The sequence below is a fragment of the Leptodactylus fuscus genome, chromosome 5 (assembly GCF_031893055.1).
Source record: "Leptodactylus fuscus isolate aLepFus1 chromosome 5, aLepFus1.hap2, whole genome shotgun sequence".
Classification (NCBI taxonomy): domain Eukaryota; kingdom Metazoa; phylum Chordata; class Amphibia; order Anura; family Leptodactylidae; genus Leptodactylus; species Leptodactylus fuscus.
In genome coordinates this window covers 41,786,296-41,806,748 of record NC_134269.1, presented here as the reverse complement: position 1 = coordinate 41,806,748, position 20,453 = coordinate 41,786,296, and the positions used below count along the sequence as shown (strand labels likewise).

The 20,453-nt window shown below is 40.2% G+C and overlaps 2 protein-coding genes across 2 annotated transcripts in view; both read right to left on the bottom strand.

Moving 5' to 3' along the window:
* Positions 1–20,453, bottom strand: part of LOC142202758 (gastrokine-1-like) — a 474,099-nt gene that overhangs the window by 178,579 nt on the left and 275,067 nt on the right. The window lies entirely within an intron of this gene.
* ARHGAP25 (Rho GTPase activating protein 25) overlaps positions 1–20,453 on the bottom strand; it is a 64,491-nt gene that overhangs the window by 38,368 nt on the left and 5,670 nt on the right. The window contains exons 3-5 of the mRNA XM_075273030.1: positions 8,254–8,361; positions 4,413–4,620; positions 1,606–1,738 (exon numbers count right to left, since the gene is read on the bottom strand). Of these exons, the coding sequence (XP_075129131.1) occupies positions 1,606–1,738; positions 4,413–4,620; positions 8,254–8,361 (449 nt within the window). The remainder of the gene's footprint in view (positions 1–1,605; positions 1,739–4,412; positions 4,621–8,253; positions 8,362–20,453) is intronic.

Here is a 20,453-nt window from a genome sequence, read left to right as displayed (position 1 = left end):
CCATCCCCGGCGTAACTTCAACTTCGTCACTGATTCTTGAACATTATTCTCAAGAATCTGCTGATACTGAGTGGAATCCATGCGACTCTCAACTTTAACAAGATTCCCGATGCCGGCATTGGCCACACAGCCCCAAAGCATGATGGAACCTCCACCAAATTTTACAGTGGGTAGCATGTGTTTTTCTTGGAATGCTGTTTCTTTTTGGACGCCATGCATAACGCCTTTTTTTATAACCAAACAACTCAATTTTTGTTTCCAAAATGAAGCTGCCTTGTCCAAATGTGCTTTTTCATACCTCAGGCAACTCTATTTGTGGCGTACGTGCAGAAACGGCTTCTTTCTCATCACTCTCCCATACAGCTTCTATTTGTGCAAAGTGCGCTGTATAGTTGACCGATGCACAGTGACACCATCTGCAGCAAGATGATGCTGCAGCTCTTTGGAGGTGGTCTGTGGATTGTCCTTGACTGTTCTCACCATTCTTCTTCTCTGCCTTTCTGATATTTTTCTTGGCCTGCCACTTCTGGGCTTAACAAGAACTGTCCCTGTGGTCTTCCATTTCCTTACTATGTTCCTCACAGTGGAAACTGACAGGTTAAATCTCTGAGACAACTTTTTGTATCCTTCCCCTGAACAACTATGTTGAACAATCTTTGTTTTCAGATCATTTGAGAGTTGTTTTGAGTAGCCCATGATGCCACTCTTCAGAGGAGATTCAAATAGGAGATCAACTTGCAATTGGCCACCTTAAATACCTTTTCTTATGATTGGATACATCTGGCTATGAAGTTCAAAGCTCACTGAGGTTACAAAACCAATTTTGTGCTTCAGTAAGTCAGTAAAAAGTAGTTAGGGGAATTCAAATCAATAAAATGATAAGGGTGCCCATACTTTTGCACCGGTCAAATTTTGGTTTAATGCATATTGCACATTTTCTGTTAGTACAATAAACCTCATTTCAATCCTGAAATATTACTGTGTCCATCAGTTATTAGATATATCAAACTGAAATGGCTGTTGCAAACACCAAAATATTTAGAACAAAAAATGATTAAGATTAATAGGGGTGCCCAAACTTTTTCATAGGACTGTATATATATATATACTGTCAAATGAAGCATGCTGAGCAGCAGATAGGATGTTACAGAGCAGGAGGAGCTGAGCACATTGCTATATAGTTTTATGGGAGAAGTCTAGTTGGCAGACCTATCAGTGATCGACAATCTTCTCTGTATAAGGGCACATACAAAGATAAGCGTCAGTCACTAGGCAGGCCAGCTCAATGGACTCCTAAGCCCAGAATTTACTTTATTACTTAATTTATTTACTCTGCTCAATGACTTCTGCTCTAGAAGAAGAACTGACAGATCAGACACCATGTTCAACCTGATTATTAAGTTATATATAGTATGAAATTAGCATAAAGTCATTAGCCAGTGAGTACAGAAAATGTAAGAAAATAAGCCACAACTGAGTACTAGTCCTTGGTTTTATAAGGCAGCACGAAGAGCCATAAATTGTACTGAAATATCCGCTCTTGTGGCATCTCTGAGCTGGTTTCCATGTTGCCATGTAGCCTCTTATCATTTTAATAGGACTTACCTTTTCTTCATCAATGTTCATTGTATTTTCACATGCTAGACAATCTTCATACTGGGACCACGGAACGACCGGTTCGGGCAGCTCCCGCAGGTACAGTTTAAACAGAGAGGCCACAGTATGGACATCCGTGTCCCTGATAGAGGTAACAAGACAAAAAATATACTGTATGTGCATAGAAAAAGACTAAGAGTGTGCAAATCTAAAATTTCTGTGGGTAGTAGAACAAAACTAGAGTTTTTACAAGCTATGACTTTTTTTTGTGGAGGTCTTTAGAGAACTTCTAAAGCAACAATTGGTGATCATTTGCCTTGTGGAGATCCAACTGATGCGGAATCGTTAGGGCAATGATCTCTGGGTAAAAAATATGCAAAATAGATCTCCTCCAGAAGGTAAAATAGAATCTTATTCATTCCGGAAACAGACATTAGGATGTTGTGGCAGCTCGACAAGGCTAACAACATACGCAAGTGCTGAATAGAGAAATATACAGTCCTATGAAAAAGTTTGGGCACCCCTATTAATCTTAATCATTTTTTGTTCTAAATATTTTGGTGTTTGCAACAGCCATTTCAGTTTGATATATCTAATAACTGATGGACACAGTAATATTTCAGGATTGAAATGAGGTTTATTGTACTAACAGAAAATGCGCAATATGCATTAAACCAAAATTTGACCGGTGCAAAAGTATGGGCACCCTTATCATTTTATTGATTTGAATTCCCCTAACTACTTTTTACTGACTTACTGAAGCACAAAATTGGTTTTGTAACCTCAGTGAGCTTTGAACTTCATAGCCAGATGTATCCAATCATAAGAAAAGGTATTTAAGGTGGCCAATTGCAAGTTGATCTCCTATTTGAATCTCCTCTGAAGAGTGGCATCATGGGCTACTCAAAACAACTCTCAAATGATCTGAAAACAAAGATTGTTCAACATAGTTGTTCAGGGGAAGGATACAAAAAGTTGTCTCAGAGATTTAACCTGTCAGTTTCCACTGTGAGGAACATAGTAAGGAAATGGAAGACCACAGGGACAGTTCTTGTTAAGCCCAGAAGTGGCAGGCCAAGAAAAATATCAGAAAGGCAGAGAAGAAGAATGGTGAGAACAGTCAAGGACAATCCACAGACCACCTCCAAAGAGCTGCAGCATCATCTTGCTGCAGATGGTGTCACTGTGCATCGGTCAACTATACAGCGCACTTTGCACAAATAGAAGCTGTATGGGAGAGTGATGAGAAAGAAGCCGTTTCTGCACGTACGCCACAAATAGAGTTGCCTGAGGTATGAAAAAGCACATTTGGACAAGGCAGCTTCATTTTGGAAACAAAAATTGAGTTGTTTGGTTATAAAAAAAGGCGTTATGCATGGCGTCCAAAAAGAAACAGCATTCCAAGAAAAACACATGCTACCCACTGTAAAATTTGGTGGAGGTTCCATCATGCTTTGGGGCTGTGTGGCCAATGCCGGCATCGGGAATCTTGTTAAAGTTGAGAGTCGCATGGATTCCACTCAGTATCAGCAAATTCTTGAGAATAATGTTCAAGAATCAGTGACAAAGTTGAAGTTACGCCGGGGATGGATATTTCAGCAAGACAATGATCCAAAACACCGCTCCAAATCCTCAGGCATTCATGCAGAGGAACAATTACAATGTTCTGGAATGGCCATCCCAGTCCCCAGACCTGAATATCATTGAACATCTGTGGGATGATTTGAAGCGGGCTGTCCATGCTCGGCCACCATCTAACTTAACTGAACTTGAATTGTTTGTCCAAAATACCTTTATCCAGGATCCAGGAACTGATTAAAAGCTACAGGAAGCGACTAGAGGCTGTTATCTTTGCAAAAGGAGGATCTACTAAATATTAATGTCACTTTTCTGTTGAGGTGCCCATACTTTTGCACCGGTCAAATTTTGGTTTAATGCATATTGCACATTTTCTGTTAGTACAATAAACCTCATTTCAATCCTGAAATATTACTGTGTCCATCAGTTATTAGATATATCAAACTGAAATGGCTGTTATATACACCAAAATATGTAGAACTAAAAATGATTAAGATTAATAGGGGTGCCCAAACTTTTTCATAGGACTGTATATGACCCAACCATAAATGTCTACACAATGAGAAATACCGTACGTATAATAAAGTATATAACCACATATAACCTACTGTATATATTATTTTATATTATGGTATGAACCCCCACATAAATCCCATGTCTATATCCGCCCCATCCTCACCATCATGAAATTCTTATCAGTACCTTCTATGAGTTGCCCCTCTGTAAGTCAATGTCCACCATTTTAAGAATGATTGGAACAACACCCAAACCAAAGATCCCATCGGTAGGGAGTATTGTTATGGAGTTGCTGCTTCTCACTAGCACAGAGTATAGTTCTGGCTGTGTGATTTGCCATGTGTACTGGCTGGTATAAAAATAGCTGATAGGTGGCAGTAGAGAGACTTCCTTCTGAAGGAGATCCATTTTGTATATGGGGATAATGTCACTCCTTAAGGAGAGACCACCTATTAGGTGTGTGGAGACTTATACAGCCATAGTCGCTCCACTGTAAGGGATCATGGGAGGAATACGCAAATCTGTCTCCCAAGATGTAAATAGGGAGTCAGTGCCTCTGTTATGGCATGATGTTCAGGGTGCTTCCTATAGAGGGCACTGTCTCTCTATTTACATCTTGGGAGACAGATTTGCATATTCCTCCCTTGATCCATTTTGTATCGAGAATACAGAATGCTAAGAAGCACCTACTATCTGGTCTATGTATGTACTGTATAATGTACCTGCTAAAAGAAGGCCTTTCTCCTGCATCAAATGCTTCCTTCAGCTGCTTCACCAGATTGTCCTGCCCAGGAAGTCGGAATATTCCTTCTTCATCCAATCCTTTCTCTAGAATAAAGTCTGCACACTTTTCTATTAATATGGGAACCATGTGCCTTCCATATTTCCTCTCATACGCCATGGTGTCTGCCAGACGCTGGCCAAATACAGCTGCAAATACATAATATAGAAAAGATGGTTGGATCGCGACTTGCGACTTTCACGTCTGGTTGGAAATATTCTACAACAGTATTTATAGGGTTATAATAAAATAGAGATTGGGGTATATAATGTTCTGCAAGACACAATCTAAAGCCATAGAAACTGAGCCAAAAAGTCAAAATAATCTACTAAATCGCGAAGGAACATGAGACATCTTTATACTGTCCCCTTGTCACTTAGATATGCTTTTGGGACAGGCCATACGTCCAATGGTTTTTTGTGTCCATTGCAGTCTTGAGAAAACTACTTTATACCAAGTGCAATGGAGTGGTAGAGAGGGCCAGAAAAAGAAATGGTGAAAATTCACAAGACAATTGTTATCCATACAAATAAATATATAGTCAGGCGAAATATGGTGTCGAATTTTTGTTATAAACTAAAAGCTATATTCCTACGAAGGGATATTTTTTCCTGAAAAACGATATATGATCATACTGTATATACAAGGTTATAAAGAAAAAGGAACAGTAGAAAATAGCTTGTAAATAGAGATGAGCGAGTACTGTTCGGATCAGCCGATCCAAGTACCAGGTGCATCCATTCATTTCTATGGAGCGTGCTGTTCGGATCGGCTGATCCGAACAGTACTCGCTCATCTCTACTTGTAAACGTTGAATTCATCTATAGAGGGATGGAAACGCCGAAATATTAGTCCTAGTGGTCCCCGACAAATCCTTATAGGAAATTAGAATCTCGTATTATTTTCACTACATCATTATGTCAATGGTCTCCATTCTGTATTACCAATGTCATATAGAGAGATATAGAGAAGATGCTGAGATCCCATAACAGGTGTAAGGAGAGGAAGGATTTGGCCAGCGGGAAATGTTATTGCCATTGACCGCCAGATTCACATAATGTACATGTATTCACAAATACACAGAACTATTAACTATTACATTACATTGACGTGTATTATATATATGTATACATATATTCCACTGACAGGTTAAGTGTTGAGGAGATCTCTCGATCTCTCTTCCTACACCCTTGACTACTCAAGTAGATTTTGAAGCAGCACTTGCATTTTTGGCACAGATCGAAAAATTATTGGAATCGTCTATGTGCATAACTATTCTGGTCTGTCCAGCCATATAACTAGAGCAAAGTGCGAAGTACATATATGCACAGAGATGGTATGGTGGCACATGGAGTATACAGTATATAGCGTGGTACTATGGAATACTGCATAGTACGATACTTTAGCACAGAGTTGTATTCCTAATATGACATCCGATGGCTCATGGCATTATGGATAGTTACAGTATAGTCACATTGACTTGTACAGGTCACATTACAATTGCAGCTTATATGGAACCACAATGTTGGAGTATTGGAATTGCACTTACTTGGTGTAATGGATAATATAAGAGCCTCGTGAATATCAAAGTCATTGCAGCAGTATTAGCAAAGATATAGAAAGATGGAAAATTCTCCAAGAACTTCTTACTCTCATATCAGACCGATCCCATCCAGAAAGTGCACAATAATAATAATATTATGTAATAATTTTGGAGACTATGTCTATGAATTTCCATTACATCTAGTATAAGTACAGAACATCATGCTAGTAATAGCAATACCAGTCATCGCTACCTCTGTGCTGCAGCTTAGCATTCTTCCTCCTGTCCGCGAGGCAGATCAGTCTCATCTTCAGAGCCGGGATACAGCCAAAATCCCACCCTAATTTCTTATAACACTGAGGCATCCTAAGACAAGGGATGAGATCGCTCTCTCTTCAGTTACTTGATCCCACAAGGCTGCAGATGTCAGCGAGAGGCTGTTTTCCTGCTTTCCATCTACGCTGCGGATCCTGGGTTGGGCCTGCTCATACCTGCCTCTCATACAAAAGGCTGCCTTTGTTTTAAAGAAATAGGTATAAACCAGAATTTCTGTCCCCTCCCTATGAAACCTCACTATTATCTGCTAATTGTTAACTCCTTCTACGCCAGGGATAGCTCTATAAAATACTATAATAAATCGAGATAGGAAAAGGTCATTACGGTGTTACATAAGATATAGTTACAAAGTTCCATTAATAATAAGGTTGAGAAAAGATGTAAATCCATTACGACCAACCTATAATCCTACAGCATTGACCCAGAGAAGGCAAAAAAAAAATCCATGAGGCGAATGGCAATTACCCAATATTAAGGGGAAAAAAATCATTCCCGACTTGTATATAGTTATCGGAATAAATTCTTGGATCAACACCAAATTTCCAATAATCTAATCCGAATAACCTGTAGTTACGGCCATTATAACCCCATGTGCTTTTGCGTAAACTATATATTTAGTAGAAACGCATGGTTGGATACCATTGTCTGTACAGTCCAGGCATTGTGCCTAGAGCAAACCCAATGGTTGTACAGGGCTATGGACAATTGAACTTTCCATTATAACATGTATTTGAGAACATACCTGCAGGTAAACCGAAATCCACTAGAATATTACTGTATTTACATAGGTAAGGGTATAAGAAATAGTATGTTTTGGAGTACAGTAGTAGTAGTACAAGTCAAGATATGGAGGACATATAAATATGCTTTTTGGATTCCAAGTCTAGATAGGTTTGGGTCCCGTGAATCAAACATGATTCATGGGACCCAAGATATTGCCTTTTTATGTCAATGAACTCTTTGCAGCAATGAAGCGTTTCTATTACTTCAAAGTAGTAAGCAGTAACGCCATGTTACTTAAAAGAGCTAATTTCCATATTGTCAAGAAGAAGTGATAGCTCAGCATCGGAGCCAGTGAACTCTATTTGGTTCAGGGGTCCCCAACCTATCTATCTACAGGGCTGGATTCTATTGACAGACTCCCTTTAAGTGGACTCTGTTGCCCCATTTACCACATTTGGTTAGTTATAGTGAAGAAGAACTGATATAGTGTGTGCAAATAATTTTGTTTTCTGCAATCCTATCAAATGCTAAACAAGACAAAGACAGAAAAGAGCAAAAACAATCTAAAAAGTCCTATCATCTTCAGTGGGCACTGCCAGCTATGTACAGACTTAAAGGGGTTTCCCGGTCTACATCATCAGGATAGGTCAGCTCATCAATGAAAGATTAGCAAGGGTCTAACACCCTGGCTCCCAGCTGATCAGAACTTACCAAGCAGAGCACCATATATTTGTACAACATCTGTGCTTGGCATCACAGCTCAGCCTATTCTCTTCAATGGTGCAGAGTTGAGTTCAAGCCATGTGAACGATGAAGTGGAAGTGACAATGCAAGTACTGCTGCCAATGGGTGTCTGACCACCATGGATCTTTACATGATGATCTTATTAATATAATAAATCGGGGATTCTGAAATTGAGGGTACGCTTCACCCGGTGAGGTGGCAGTGCACATTACAGTGAGTCAGTCAGATGGAAATAGCTAAGTGAGCGTGCTTGTCTTTTTCTGTATCACCCATTCATAATAAGAAAGCAACCATAACTACTAAGTCATCCCTGAGACTAAGCCCCTCCGTATATGACATAGCACTGCAAATAAGATGACAGTATATATGTATATTCACTTCCCAAGGTCCACAAATAGTTTCAGATTGTCCTAGACATTTTACGTTGCCTTGTTACCTCCTGATGGGAATCCTGCTGCTTTTTTGATGCCTTTCACCCATTCTTCCATTTCTGCTTGTGAATTTGCCATAAGGATGTAGCCATCTTGTGTGGATTTGTTGTGATCTAGAATCATTAGAATATAAAGAGGTAAATGTTCAATGATACTTATTAGTTTTACATCACAAGTTAAACCAAGACGTAACCAATCTAGAGAAACGCTCATAAATAGGGTTGAGCGATCGTGTTCAGAAAAGATCGGATTCCGAATACGATCTTTTTAGGTGGGATCGAGATCGGTGATTATTTCCCACAATGCTTTGCTACTCAGTGTGAAGGCTCCACTGCGGTTCCATAGGAATGAATGGAAGCGCCGGCACACAGCCTTAACCCCCTGTGCGCCGGCAGCGTCCATTCATTCTAATGGGAGACTAGCTAACATCTCTATTAGCTACTTACCTGCAGAGATGGCTGTTCCGGTGCCCGGTGTTCTCGTTCTTCTTCACCTCGCTGCCCCTGCCTCCCAGGTTAGTGTTAAAGAGCTAGGAAGAAGGCGGGATTGGGGCTTAGGAGAGTGTGGGTGGGTACAGGTCGGAAAGACGTGACGTCTCCCTTCCCAGTACCTGCCCACACTCTCCTAACCCGCCCACACTCTCCTAACCCGCCCACACTCTCCTAACCTGAGAGGCAGGGGGCAGTGCAGTGAAGAAGATCGAGAACATCGGGCACCGGACCAGCCATCTCTGCAGGTAAGTGGACACCAGGGGGGACTAAGTAGCCAGAGGATCAAAAAAAAAATCCTCTGGCTACTTACTGATTAAAAAAAATCACTACACAGCGTGGATTCTAACAATTAAAGCGTTCAATTGTTAGATTCCATGCTGTGTAGTGAATTGCATTGTTTTTAAAATCCGATCTCTGATTAGTAAAAAAAAATCCCATTGACTTGCATTGGGATCGGAATTGGGATCGAGATCGGGTTCGAATGAAAAATGATCGGAAATCGGATTTCAAAATCGATCCTAAAAAGTCAAGATCAGCTCAACCCTACTCATAAACTTACTGATAGTAATAATAATGTATGTATGCATTAGGATGGTGTTACACATCGTGGCCCGGATTTACTAATAATAAGCCAGATTTATCATAGTCACTGATGTTGGATGATATATCTGACGTATCATTAGACTGTCTAGTCTAAGTTTATATCACCTTTTAATTGGCTTACTTTGAGCCAGAATTTTACACCAAAATTTTGGTACAATTTCGGTGGAATTTGTCGTATTTACACCAAAAACCCTTTTTCTGAGAAGCCACATCCACACGTCTGGCAAGTCAGAAAATTATGGCTCAAACTTGATTCACAAAGATGCCCATGAAATGCTAAAGATGCATCTAATCTGAACCCCATGTATGCCAGAGGCTACTCAGAAACAGTAATAAATCTAGGTCAGTGTAATCCATGGTGGATCCAGCATGTAGGAGAAGTATACATCCTTGCTTTATATTTCTCATTCCTTAAGATTAGAGATGAGCGAATTTTTCAAAGCGAATTAATTTGCAATGAATTACGTTGAAAAATAGCTATTTCTTGGCTGCAGAGAGCCTGTATAGTGATGTAGAAAACTGTGCATTGCAGTAACATACATGGGGAGTCTGCTGTGGTAGTGAAACAATACAGTGAGTCAGGGCTCGTTCACATCTGCGGCCCGGTCTCCGTACTTAGGTTTCCGTTTCCTGCCTAAAACACAGGCAGGATACGGAAACCTGCAGGAGACTTTCTCACCCATTCATTTGAATGGGTGAGAAAGCTGTCCGGCCGTGCGCGGCGGTGAGCGTTTTGCGCTCTACGCCGCGAAACCGGGTTTTATAATCCGGACACAGAGTCGGACATGCAGTACTCTGTGTCCGGATAAAAAAATCCGGTTTCGCGGCGGAGAGCGCAAAACGCTCACCGCCGCGCACGGCCGGACCCGGTCTATGGTTTCCGTCTTCTGGCATGCAGAAGACGGAAACCATAGAACGGAGACCCCAGACGCAGGTGTGAACCCAGCGTTAGTATGACACTCACATGACACTGCTATAAATTCCTCCCTATCCTTTCCCTGCACTTCTAAAGCTCTTTCCTTGAACTTCAATTGAGCAAAATATCAGTTTTCATGTGCTTTCTACCACTTTCCCTAGCGTCTGCTGACGTCTCTCCCTGCACTAAGTACACTGGAAAATGACTGAATCCAAGATGATGGTGGGTATTTATAGGACTGTGACATTACAGGGCTGGCTGCTGATCGACATTGTGGGTGATCCCGCGTTCCCAGAGTTCCTTGCATCATGACCTAACATGTGCAGCAGCTATTTTAGGATAAAATGTGATTCGTTACCGCGAAGCGTGAGGAAATCCAGATTCAATGTGAATGAAATATTTCCTGAAATTCAAATCGAATTCCACTTCATCAGCTTCGATTCGCTCATCTCTACTTAAGAATAGAGATGAGCGAGTACTGTTCGGATCGGCCGATCCGAACAGCACGCACGCATTGAAATGAATGGACGTAGCCGGCACACGGGGGGTTAAGCGGCCAGCCGGCGTCAAAGCGGAAGTACTAGGTGCTTCCATTCATTTCAATGCGTGCGTGCTGTTCGGATCGGCTGATCCGAACAGTACTCGCTCATCTCTACTTAAGAACCAATGCACCCGTCTGTGTGTGCTGTCCGAGGGAGCTTCCCATGGTCCATTTTATTCTGATAATTATAGAGCAGGTACTATCCTGCTCCGCGACATTGGAACTGAATGAAACCCCCCTTGAAATCAACAGAGGACGGAAGGCATCATCTGAGTATATTCCGCTATAAGATCACCCCCCCTCCCATCTCAGTGGCTCATATATTTAGTATCTGGAGAGAGGGCAAAAACATGCACAATGGCTGCATCTCAGCTACTGTGCAACACTTTTTAAGACAATGGGTAAAGCGGAGTGTGAATCTAGGCAGGCCAGGACGGGGACATCGTGGTCTGGAAGATTTGCAATATCTCACACCAGAAAACTGGTTCTTGACTGGCATAGATTTGAGTTCAGGCGCATGTACATGTATCTGGTGCATCTGTAGACTGTCTAGACCACATTTACACCACCTTTTAGTTGCCTGTCTTTGAGACAGAATTTTACAACATTTGGTACATTTTTGACGCACTGTGGCACATTCAAGCCATGCCCCCGTTTTTTGAAAAGTGGAAAAATTTTAGGCCAAACTAGGTCGGTGGTGAGTCATAAACCACAATAGTAAGTCTGGTACATTTTTTCTTTTTTGTAATGAACCTGGAGTTTTTTGTGCCAGTTTTTTTCAGCCAAAGCTTGAATAATATACAAAAGAAAGCAGAAATATCTGCTTATTTCTTTAACCCACTCCTGGCTTTGGTTGTGTGCAAGGGGCTTTACTATTAGTAAATCTGTCTCCGTGTCATTTTAGCCTTAGAGGAGTTTTACTACATAGTATGGGTTGGGCTGGTCAAGTTATCTGATTCTTTATGAAATCTAAAATTTCAGAAACTCACCATATTTGTTCCATTAGTCCAATACAGATTATCATGGAGCGGGATGGCTCCCCAAAGACTATGCTACACCAACTCAGATTTAGTGGAGGAATTCACTGCTGATTATACTATATATGGCCATAAAACAAATAAACATGTATATATATATATATATATATATATATATATACAGTCCTATGAAAAAGTTTGGGCACCCCTATTAATCTTAATCATTTTTAGTTCTAAATATTTTGGTGTTTGCAACAGCCATTTCAGTTTGATATATCTAATAACTGATGGACACAGTAATATTTCAGGATTGAAATGAGGTTTATTGTACTAACAGAAAATGCGCAATATGCATTAAACCAAAATTTGACCGGTGCAAAAATATGGGCACCTCAACAGAAAAGTGACATTAATATTTAGTACATCCTCCTTTTGCAAAGATAACAGCCTCTAGTCGCTTCCTGTAGCTTTTAATCAGTTCCTGGATCCTGGATGAAGGGATTTTGGACCATTTCTTTCTACAAAACAATTCAAGTTCAGTTAAGTTTGATGGTCGCCGAACATGGACAGCCCGCTCTCAAATGATCTGAAAACAAAGATTGTTCAACATAGTTGTTCAGGGGAAGGATACAAAAGTTGTCTCAGAGATTTAACCTGTCAGTTTCCACTGTGAGGAACATAGTAAGGAAATGGAAGACCACAGGGACAGTTCTTGTTAAGCCCAGAAGTGGCAGGCCAAGAAAAATATCAGAAAGGCAGAGAAGAAGAATGGTGAGAACAGTCAAGGACAATCCACAGACCACCTCCAAAGAGCTGCAGCATCATCTTGCTGCAGATGGTTTCACTGTGCATCGGTCAACTATACAGCGCACTTTGCACAAATAGAAGCTGTATGGGAGAGTGATGAGAAAGAAGCCGTTTCTGCACGTACGCCACAAATAGAGTTGCCTGAGGTATGAAAAAGCACATTTGGACAAGGCAGCTTCATTTTGGAAACAAAAATTGAGTTGTTTGGTTATAAAAAAAAGGCGTTATGCATGGCGTCCAAAAAGAAACAGCATTCCAAGAAAAACACTTGCTACCCACTGTAAAATTTGGTGGAGGTTCCATCATGCTTTGGGGCTGTGTGGCCAATGCCGGCATCGGGAATCTTGTTAAAGTTGAGAGTCGCATGGATTCCACTCAGTATCAGCAGATTCTTGAGAATAATGTTCAAGAATCAGTGACGAAGTTGAAGTTACGCAGGGGATGGATATTTCAGCAAGACAATGATCCAAAACACCGCTCCAAATCCTCAGGCATTCATGCAGAGGAACAATTACAATGTTCTGGAATGGCCATCCCAGTCCCCAGACCTGAATATCATTGAACATCTGTGGGATGATTTGAAGCGGGCTGTCCATGCTCGGCGACCATCTAACTTAACTGAACTTGAATTGTTTGTCCAAAATACCTTTATCCAGGATCCAGGAACTGATTAAAAGCTACAGGAAGCGACTAGAGGCTGTTATCTTTGCAAAAGGAGGATGTACTAAATATTAATGTCACTTTTCTGTTGAGGTGCCCATACTTTTGCACCGGTCAAATTTTGGTTTAATGCATATTGCGCATTTTCTGTTAGTACAATAAACCTCATTTCAATCCTGAAATATTACTGTGTCCATCAGTTATTAGATATATCAAACTGAAATGGCTGTTATAAACACCAAAATATTTAGAACTAAAAATGATTAAGATTAATAGGGGTGCCCAAACTTTTTCATAGGACTGTATATCCTATTAATATTATAAAAAGTTTGTGAGTTTGTGGGTTTGTGAGTTTGTGTGTTTGGATGTTTGGATGTTTGTTCCTCAATCACGCAAAACCCGCTCCACCGATTTGGCTGAAATTTTCCACAAACATAGTCACTACACTCGATTGCGCAATAGGCTACTTTTCGTCACAATAGCGCACATACGTTTGTGCCAGGACCCCCACAAAACCCAAACTAACATCACCATCTCTGCAATCTCACACACTTTGGACCATAGCAAGCCACAAAATTCATATTGCCCTCTACAGCCTCGCCCCTAACCCCACACAATCACATATACATATACTTTACCACTTTGCCCCTCATCTTAACGATACTCCAGGAGGCTCTCTTTAACGCTCCGGAGCAGCCATGTTTGCCAACCCCAGCAATCTGACAATCCGTGACACCGCCCACCCATGTCAATACCCCTAGGCGATCTAATAAATGCAAAAACCAAAACAAAAAAAAGGGAAAAAAAATAATATACAAAATAAAAAGTATTACAAATTCAAATCCCCCCCTTTCCCTAGAACACATATAAAAGTAGTTAAATACTGTGAAACACATACATGTCAGGTATCCCTGTGTCCGAAATTGCCCGCTCTACAAAGCTATACAAATATTTTGCCTGGACGCTTAACGCCGTAGCCACAAACATACTGAAAAGTCCAAAACCACTGTTTTTTCACTATTTTCACTATCATACAAATATCAATCAAAAGTGATCAAACCAATAGCATTTCCCGAAAATGCAACAACTACAAACTACACCCGGCCCCACAAAACAAGACATCCCCCGACACAGACAAATAAAAAAGTGACTGCTGTCAGAATATGGCGACTTTTAAAAACAAAAAAAAGGTCAACACACTACTGGCAGAAAATAACAAATCATACAATATCGTATATCGAGGTCTATTAACTTCAAATCCCTCTGTCCCAAAGTCACTATGTACAGTTTATACCAACACCGTATAGCAGCTCAAATACAAATTACATCCAACACAAAAGTCTCACGTATTCTCCGAATTACAGCAAAAACAAGATACAAAAGTTACATTTCATATCCCATACCTTATACACAGTACGAAAACCTTACCCGCGCCTGTATTTACCCACTTCTACAATCACCGCAGACGAAGTCGTGGGTAACAGCTAATATATATATATATATATATATATATATATATATATATATATATATATATATATTTACAGGGTGTCCCAAAAAAATGTATACACATTTTAGCAGCTGATAACTCAATTATTTATTCTTTCTTTACAGACTGAACCCATTAAACCGAGTGATGGCATACTGTACAGACTTGACTTTGAAGAAGGGAAATTTATTCTAAAATGCTACTGGAAGTATGAAAACGCAGTAGAAGTGCAAAGACAATTTAGGAGGGAGTTAAACAAAGAACCACCTACACGAGTTACCATCACTCGAATTAGAGATAAGTTTGAAGCTGATGGAACTGTTCAGGACGTCCATAAGAAACGTTCCGGAAGACCACGCACCTCGACAAGCCCCATAAAAGAAGAAAGATGGGGCACCTCCACACTACCATGTGTTATTCTCAGATCTCCAGTAGGTGCAATTGTGTCTGTTAATCGAACCATTTAATTTGAATGTGGCCTCATCACTCCACACAATCTTTGTGGGAAAGTGTGCATCTTCGTTACATCGTTCCAAGTACCATTCGCAATACTGTACTCTTCAGTCTGGATCATCGTCATTAAGAGCATGGACTAATCTTGTAATGTAACTTCTCCACTGACATCGTTCCATGATGCAATGGACTGATGATTTTGAAATCCCTACCTCACCACTAGCTTGCCGCAAAGACTTTCTTGGACTTTGTTGAAACGTTTCCAGTAATCTTTCTTCTTTTATGGGGCTTGTCGAGGTACGTGGTCTTCCGGAACGTTTCTTATGGACGTCCTGAACATTTCCATCAGCTTCAAACTTATCTCTAATTCGAGTGATGGTAACTCGTGTAGGTGGTTCTTTTTTAAACTCCCCCCTAAATTGTCTTTGCACTTCTACTGCGTTTTCATACTTCCAGTAGCATTTTAGAATAAATTTCCTTTCTTCAAAGTCAAGTCTGTATGCCATCTCTCGGTTTAATGGGTTCAGTCTGTAAAGAAAGAATAAATAATTGAGTTATCAGCTGCTGAAATGTGTATACATTTTTTGGGACACCCTGTATATATATATATATATATATATATATATATATATATATATATATATATATATATATACAGTCCTATGAAAAAGTTTGGGCACCCCTATTAATCTTAATCATTTTTAGTTCTAAATATTTTGGTGTTTGCAACAGCCATTTCAGTTTGATATATTTAATAACTGATGGACACAGTAATATTTCAGGATTGAAATGAGGTTTATTGTACTAACAGAAAATGCGCAATATGCATTAAACCAAAATTTGACCGGTGCAAAAGTATGGGCACCCTTATCATTTTATTGATTTGAATACTCCTAACTACTTTTTACTGACTTACTGAAGCACAAAATTGGTTTTGTAACCTCAGTGAGCTTTGAACTTCATAGCCAGGTGTATCCAATCATGAGAAAAGGTATTTAAGGTGGCCAATTGCAAGTTGTTCTACTATTTGAATCTCCTCTGAAGAGTGGCATCATGGGCTACTCAAAACAACTCTCAAATGATCTGAAAACAAAGATTGTTCAACATAGTTGTTCAGCGGAAGGATACAAAAAGCTGTCTCAGAGATTTAACCTGTCAGTTTCCACTGTGAGGAACATAGTGAGGAAATGGAAGACCACAGGGACAGTTCTTGTTAAGCCCAGAAGTGGCAGGCCAAGAAAAATATCAGAAAGGCAGAGAAGAAGAATGGTGAGAACAGTCAAGGACAATCCACAGACCACCTCCAAAGAGCTGCAGCATCATCTTGCTGCAGATGGTGTCACTGTGCATCGGTCAGCAATACAGCGCACTTTGCACAAGGAGAAGCTGTATGGGAGAGTGATGAGAAAGAAGCCGTTTCTGCACGTACGCCACAAATAGAGTTGCCTGAGGTATGAAAAAGCACATTTGGACAAGGCAGCTTCATTTTGGAAACAAAAATTGAGTTGTTTGGTTATAAAAAAAAGGCGTTATGCATGGCGTCCAAAAAGAAACAGCATTCCAAGAAAAACACATGCTACCCACTGTAAAATTTGGTGGAGGTTCCATCATGCTTTGGGGCTGTGTGGCCAATGCCGGCATCGGGAATCTTGTTAAAGTTGAGAGTCGCATGGATTCCACTCAGTATCAGCAGATTCTTGAGAATAATGTTCAAGAATCAGTGACGAAGTTGAAGTTACGCCGGGGATGGATATTTCAGCAAGACAATGATCCAAAACACCGCTCCAAATCCTCAGGCATTCATGCAGAGGAACAATTACAATGTTCTGGAATGGCCATCCCAGTCCCCAGACCTGAATATCATTGAACATCTGTGGGATGATTTGAAGCGGGCTGTCCATGCTCGGCGACCATCTAACTTAACTGAACTTGAATTGTTTGTCCAAAATACCTTTATCCAGGATCCAGGAACTGATTAAAAGCTACAGGAAGCGACTAGAGGCTGTTATCTTTGCAAAAGGAGGATGTACTAAATATTAATGTCACTTTTCTGTTGAGGTGCCCATACTTTTGCACCGGTCAAATTTTGGTTTAATGCATATTGCGCATTTTCTGTTAGTACAATAAACCTCATTTCAATCCTGAAATATTACTGCGTCCATCAGTTATTAGATATATCAAACTGAAATGGCTGTTGCAAATACCAAAATATTTAGAACTAAAAATGATTAAGATTAATAGGGGTGCCCAAACTTTTTCATAGGACTGTGTATGTATATATATATATATATATATATATATATATATATGTGCAAAAAACTATGATCTGCTCATTAGTAATGGACAGCAAAACACCCCTGATGTGGTCAGCTATAGCGGTGTATAGTCATCACCACCCACATACTCTAAGATCTTATCTCTACCATGTCTTATGAAGCATGTATAGTCTAATTCAGTTTGAGATGTTGCATTATGGTGACTGAGCATAGCCATAAAGGTGTACTCTGGTCTATTAAAATACATTTATAAAAAGTCATCTTGCTAAATAAAAAATGTACCAACTCAATCACTTATTGTTGTCATCTTATAAAGATAATCCAATTTTAAGAATAGCCTGTTACTCTCACCGCAGACACATGGTTGATAATACTACTTAATGTTTCCGCCAATCTTGTACTACATAAAACCAGATCTGCCAGAGTAGCACCTCCATTCTCAAACTGCCCAAGTAAGGGTGCATTCACACGGAGTAAAATGGAGTGTAATTTGGAGTGTAATTTTTACACGTGTAAAAAATGTACACGTGTATTTTGGAGCGTTTTTTTACACGTGGCGTTTACGGAGCGTTTTTTGGAGCGTTTACGGAGCGTGTTTTTCTACACGCGTAAATGCTCCAAAAAGCGTTCCGTAAACACCACATGTAAAAAAAAACGCTCCAAAATACACGTGTACATTTTTTACACGTGTAAAAATTACACTCCAAATTACACTCCATTTTACTCCGTGTGAATGCACCCTAAGAGACCCCTTCTATGATATCCATCAATTTCAGCGGGGACAACAAACCATCTAATGTGCATGGGGTGTCCTGATTTTCTTCACCATTTACTTTTTCTTGGCTCATAAACAGCAATAAACAGCAATTCTACGTAGACAGGTAGTGATATGAGAGCAGGGGATATTTCATTACTTAAAGAGGAGCGCTTACCCCTTTCATCTACTCCAACTCTTTGAAATAGACTTTGTTCCCTGGATTCCAGCACAGTTGGAATTTTTTTCTCTATCCCCCACCATTCCTGAGGAATCAGTGCAGTTAGTTTCATCACCTAATATGCTGAAATGGCTCTACTGTCAGGTCGGTGGAGCAGACAGACAGGAATTGACCCCCATTAGAGAGTCAAAATAGCATAGGGTACTGAAACGAACAGAAGTGGTTATTTGGAAATGGCAAGGGCTAGATAAAAAATTCCACCTGTAACAGAATCAAAGGGGTGGAATCTATTGAAGGATGCAAAGAGTAGGTTCGAGTAAAAAGTCCTATGTGACTACAATATTTGCAATATGAGGCTGGTAAAACAATCAAGGGCAAGAGCTAGAGGTGACTGAAGAAAGGGCATGTGCCATGAGCGTCAACAATCTATTCTGTCTTGACCAAAGTATTCAGATAAATGGGTAGTGCAGTGAACCGAATCTATGAGATTATTGTATCTTTTCCGAAAACCAATATGAATAACAAAAAGACAGAATAGAAATGAAGCCTATGGTAACTACATACAATAGTGTCTATAACACAGAATGCCCACTTGCACGTGCTATGCAGAAACCATTGGCAGTCACAGGGTTAACGCAGTAAGTATTTACCAAGAAACAAGAACCGACTTTCACTGAAATTTAGAAAAGTGTAACCACTGTAGGGAACAAGACAAAATATTGCCCAAGAGGCCTCCTTCTCCTTCACGTACTGAATGCAGCCTGTCTTGACAAAGCGCCGTTTGCTTGGCAACTTTGCCAAATATGTGCCCTCTTAACACTCACTTGTCTTTTCTTAACCTAAGACAATTATTACCATCAATAAAGAGCTGTAAGTAACAGAGTTTAGGCTTTGAAATCCCAGGGGGCGATAAGAGGCCAAAAAAAAAAAAAAAAAAAAAATTGCTATTTCAATGGCCTTGATAATTCTGCTGCTCGATGTGTTGTCAATAAGAGCAAGTGCCTAATGTTGGGCAGAGCCGTCAGTGCACCCGGAATCACTGAATTATTTAGAATTCACTAATATGTCTCTTACGCTCTATATACACATAAGCCACAGCAATAAAACCATATCCCTAATACTATGTCTTAGTAGATCGGACCTAGATGTCCTGGAAGGTATAAGGTTGGGGTCTCCATGGATTGCATTTAATTTTCCAGTAAATCCCACAGACTTAGAATTTGGAGAACAATTCAATGCCATGAACTTTGGTTCATGATGCACAAACCATTCCTGGTAGAGATGGTAGAACTTCTGAAGATTTCTTTCGGCTCGAGTTCGGACAAGTCAACCTTCCATTTCATTTCGGTCTGAACTTGTTCATCTACAACCAGAAGTTAAATTATTATACTCTGGGGTCTCTTCCGACCCCAGAGAATAATAGGTGGAGTCCCAGAGGAGGAGTACAGAATAACAAGCGTTTATACTTATCTTTCCTCGCCTCTTTTGGGCCTCCTATCCAGCATCCATCTCTTTTTCTGGCCTCTGCCAGCCTCTATGGTGACATCATGTGCCTTGGATCACCACTGAGGCCTGGCCTGTGATTGGGCCTTAGCGGTTGCATGAGACGTGTTAAAAATTACGACATCATAATTTCACTTCTGGTTCGTGGGTGACAAACCTCAGTTATGATGTCTAAGGGTCCATTGTCCATAGGTGATATCTTTCTATCATAGCCAGCAGTCATATTTTCAGAAACATGTGCTACAGTAGTTGTAGTTTTTTTTTATGAGACCAGACTAGACAGGCTATTCTTCACTCTCTTCTCACTTACATCAAATAGCCTTGGGCATACATAAGCTAGACGTCAATTCACTTCTTTATTTGGGCTGCTTTGGTGGGTACTAACCATTGCATAATAGTTGGCTGTTCTCCCTTTTGGTCTACACAATAGTCACACACATAGGCATGGGAGAGATCCAGGCACTATTCACAATACATGTGCGGTCTCACCAAGGCACGGCCTCACTCTAAGTTTGTATTACATGTTTTACTGTATTGATGTATGATTTGCAATG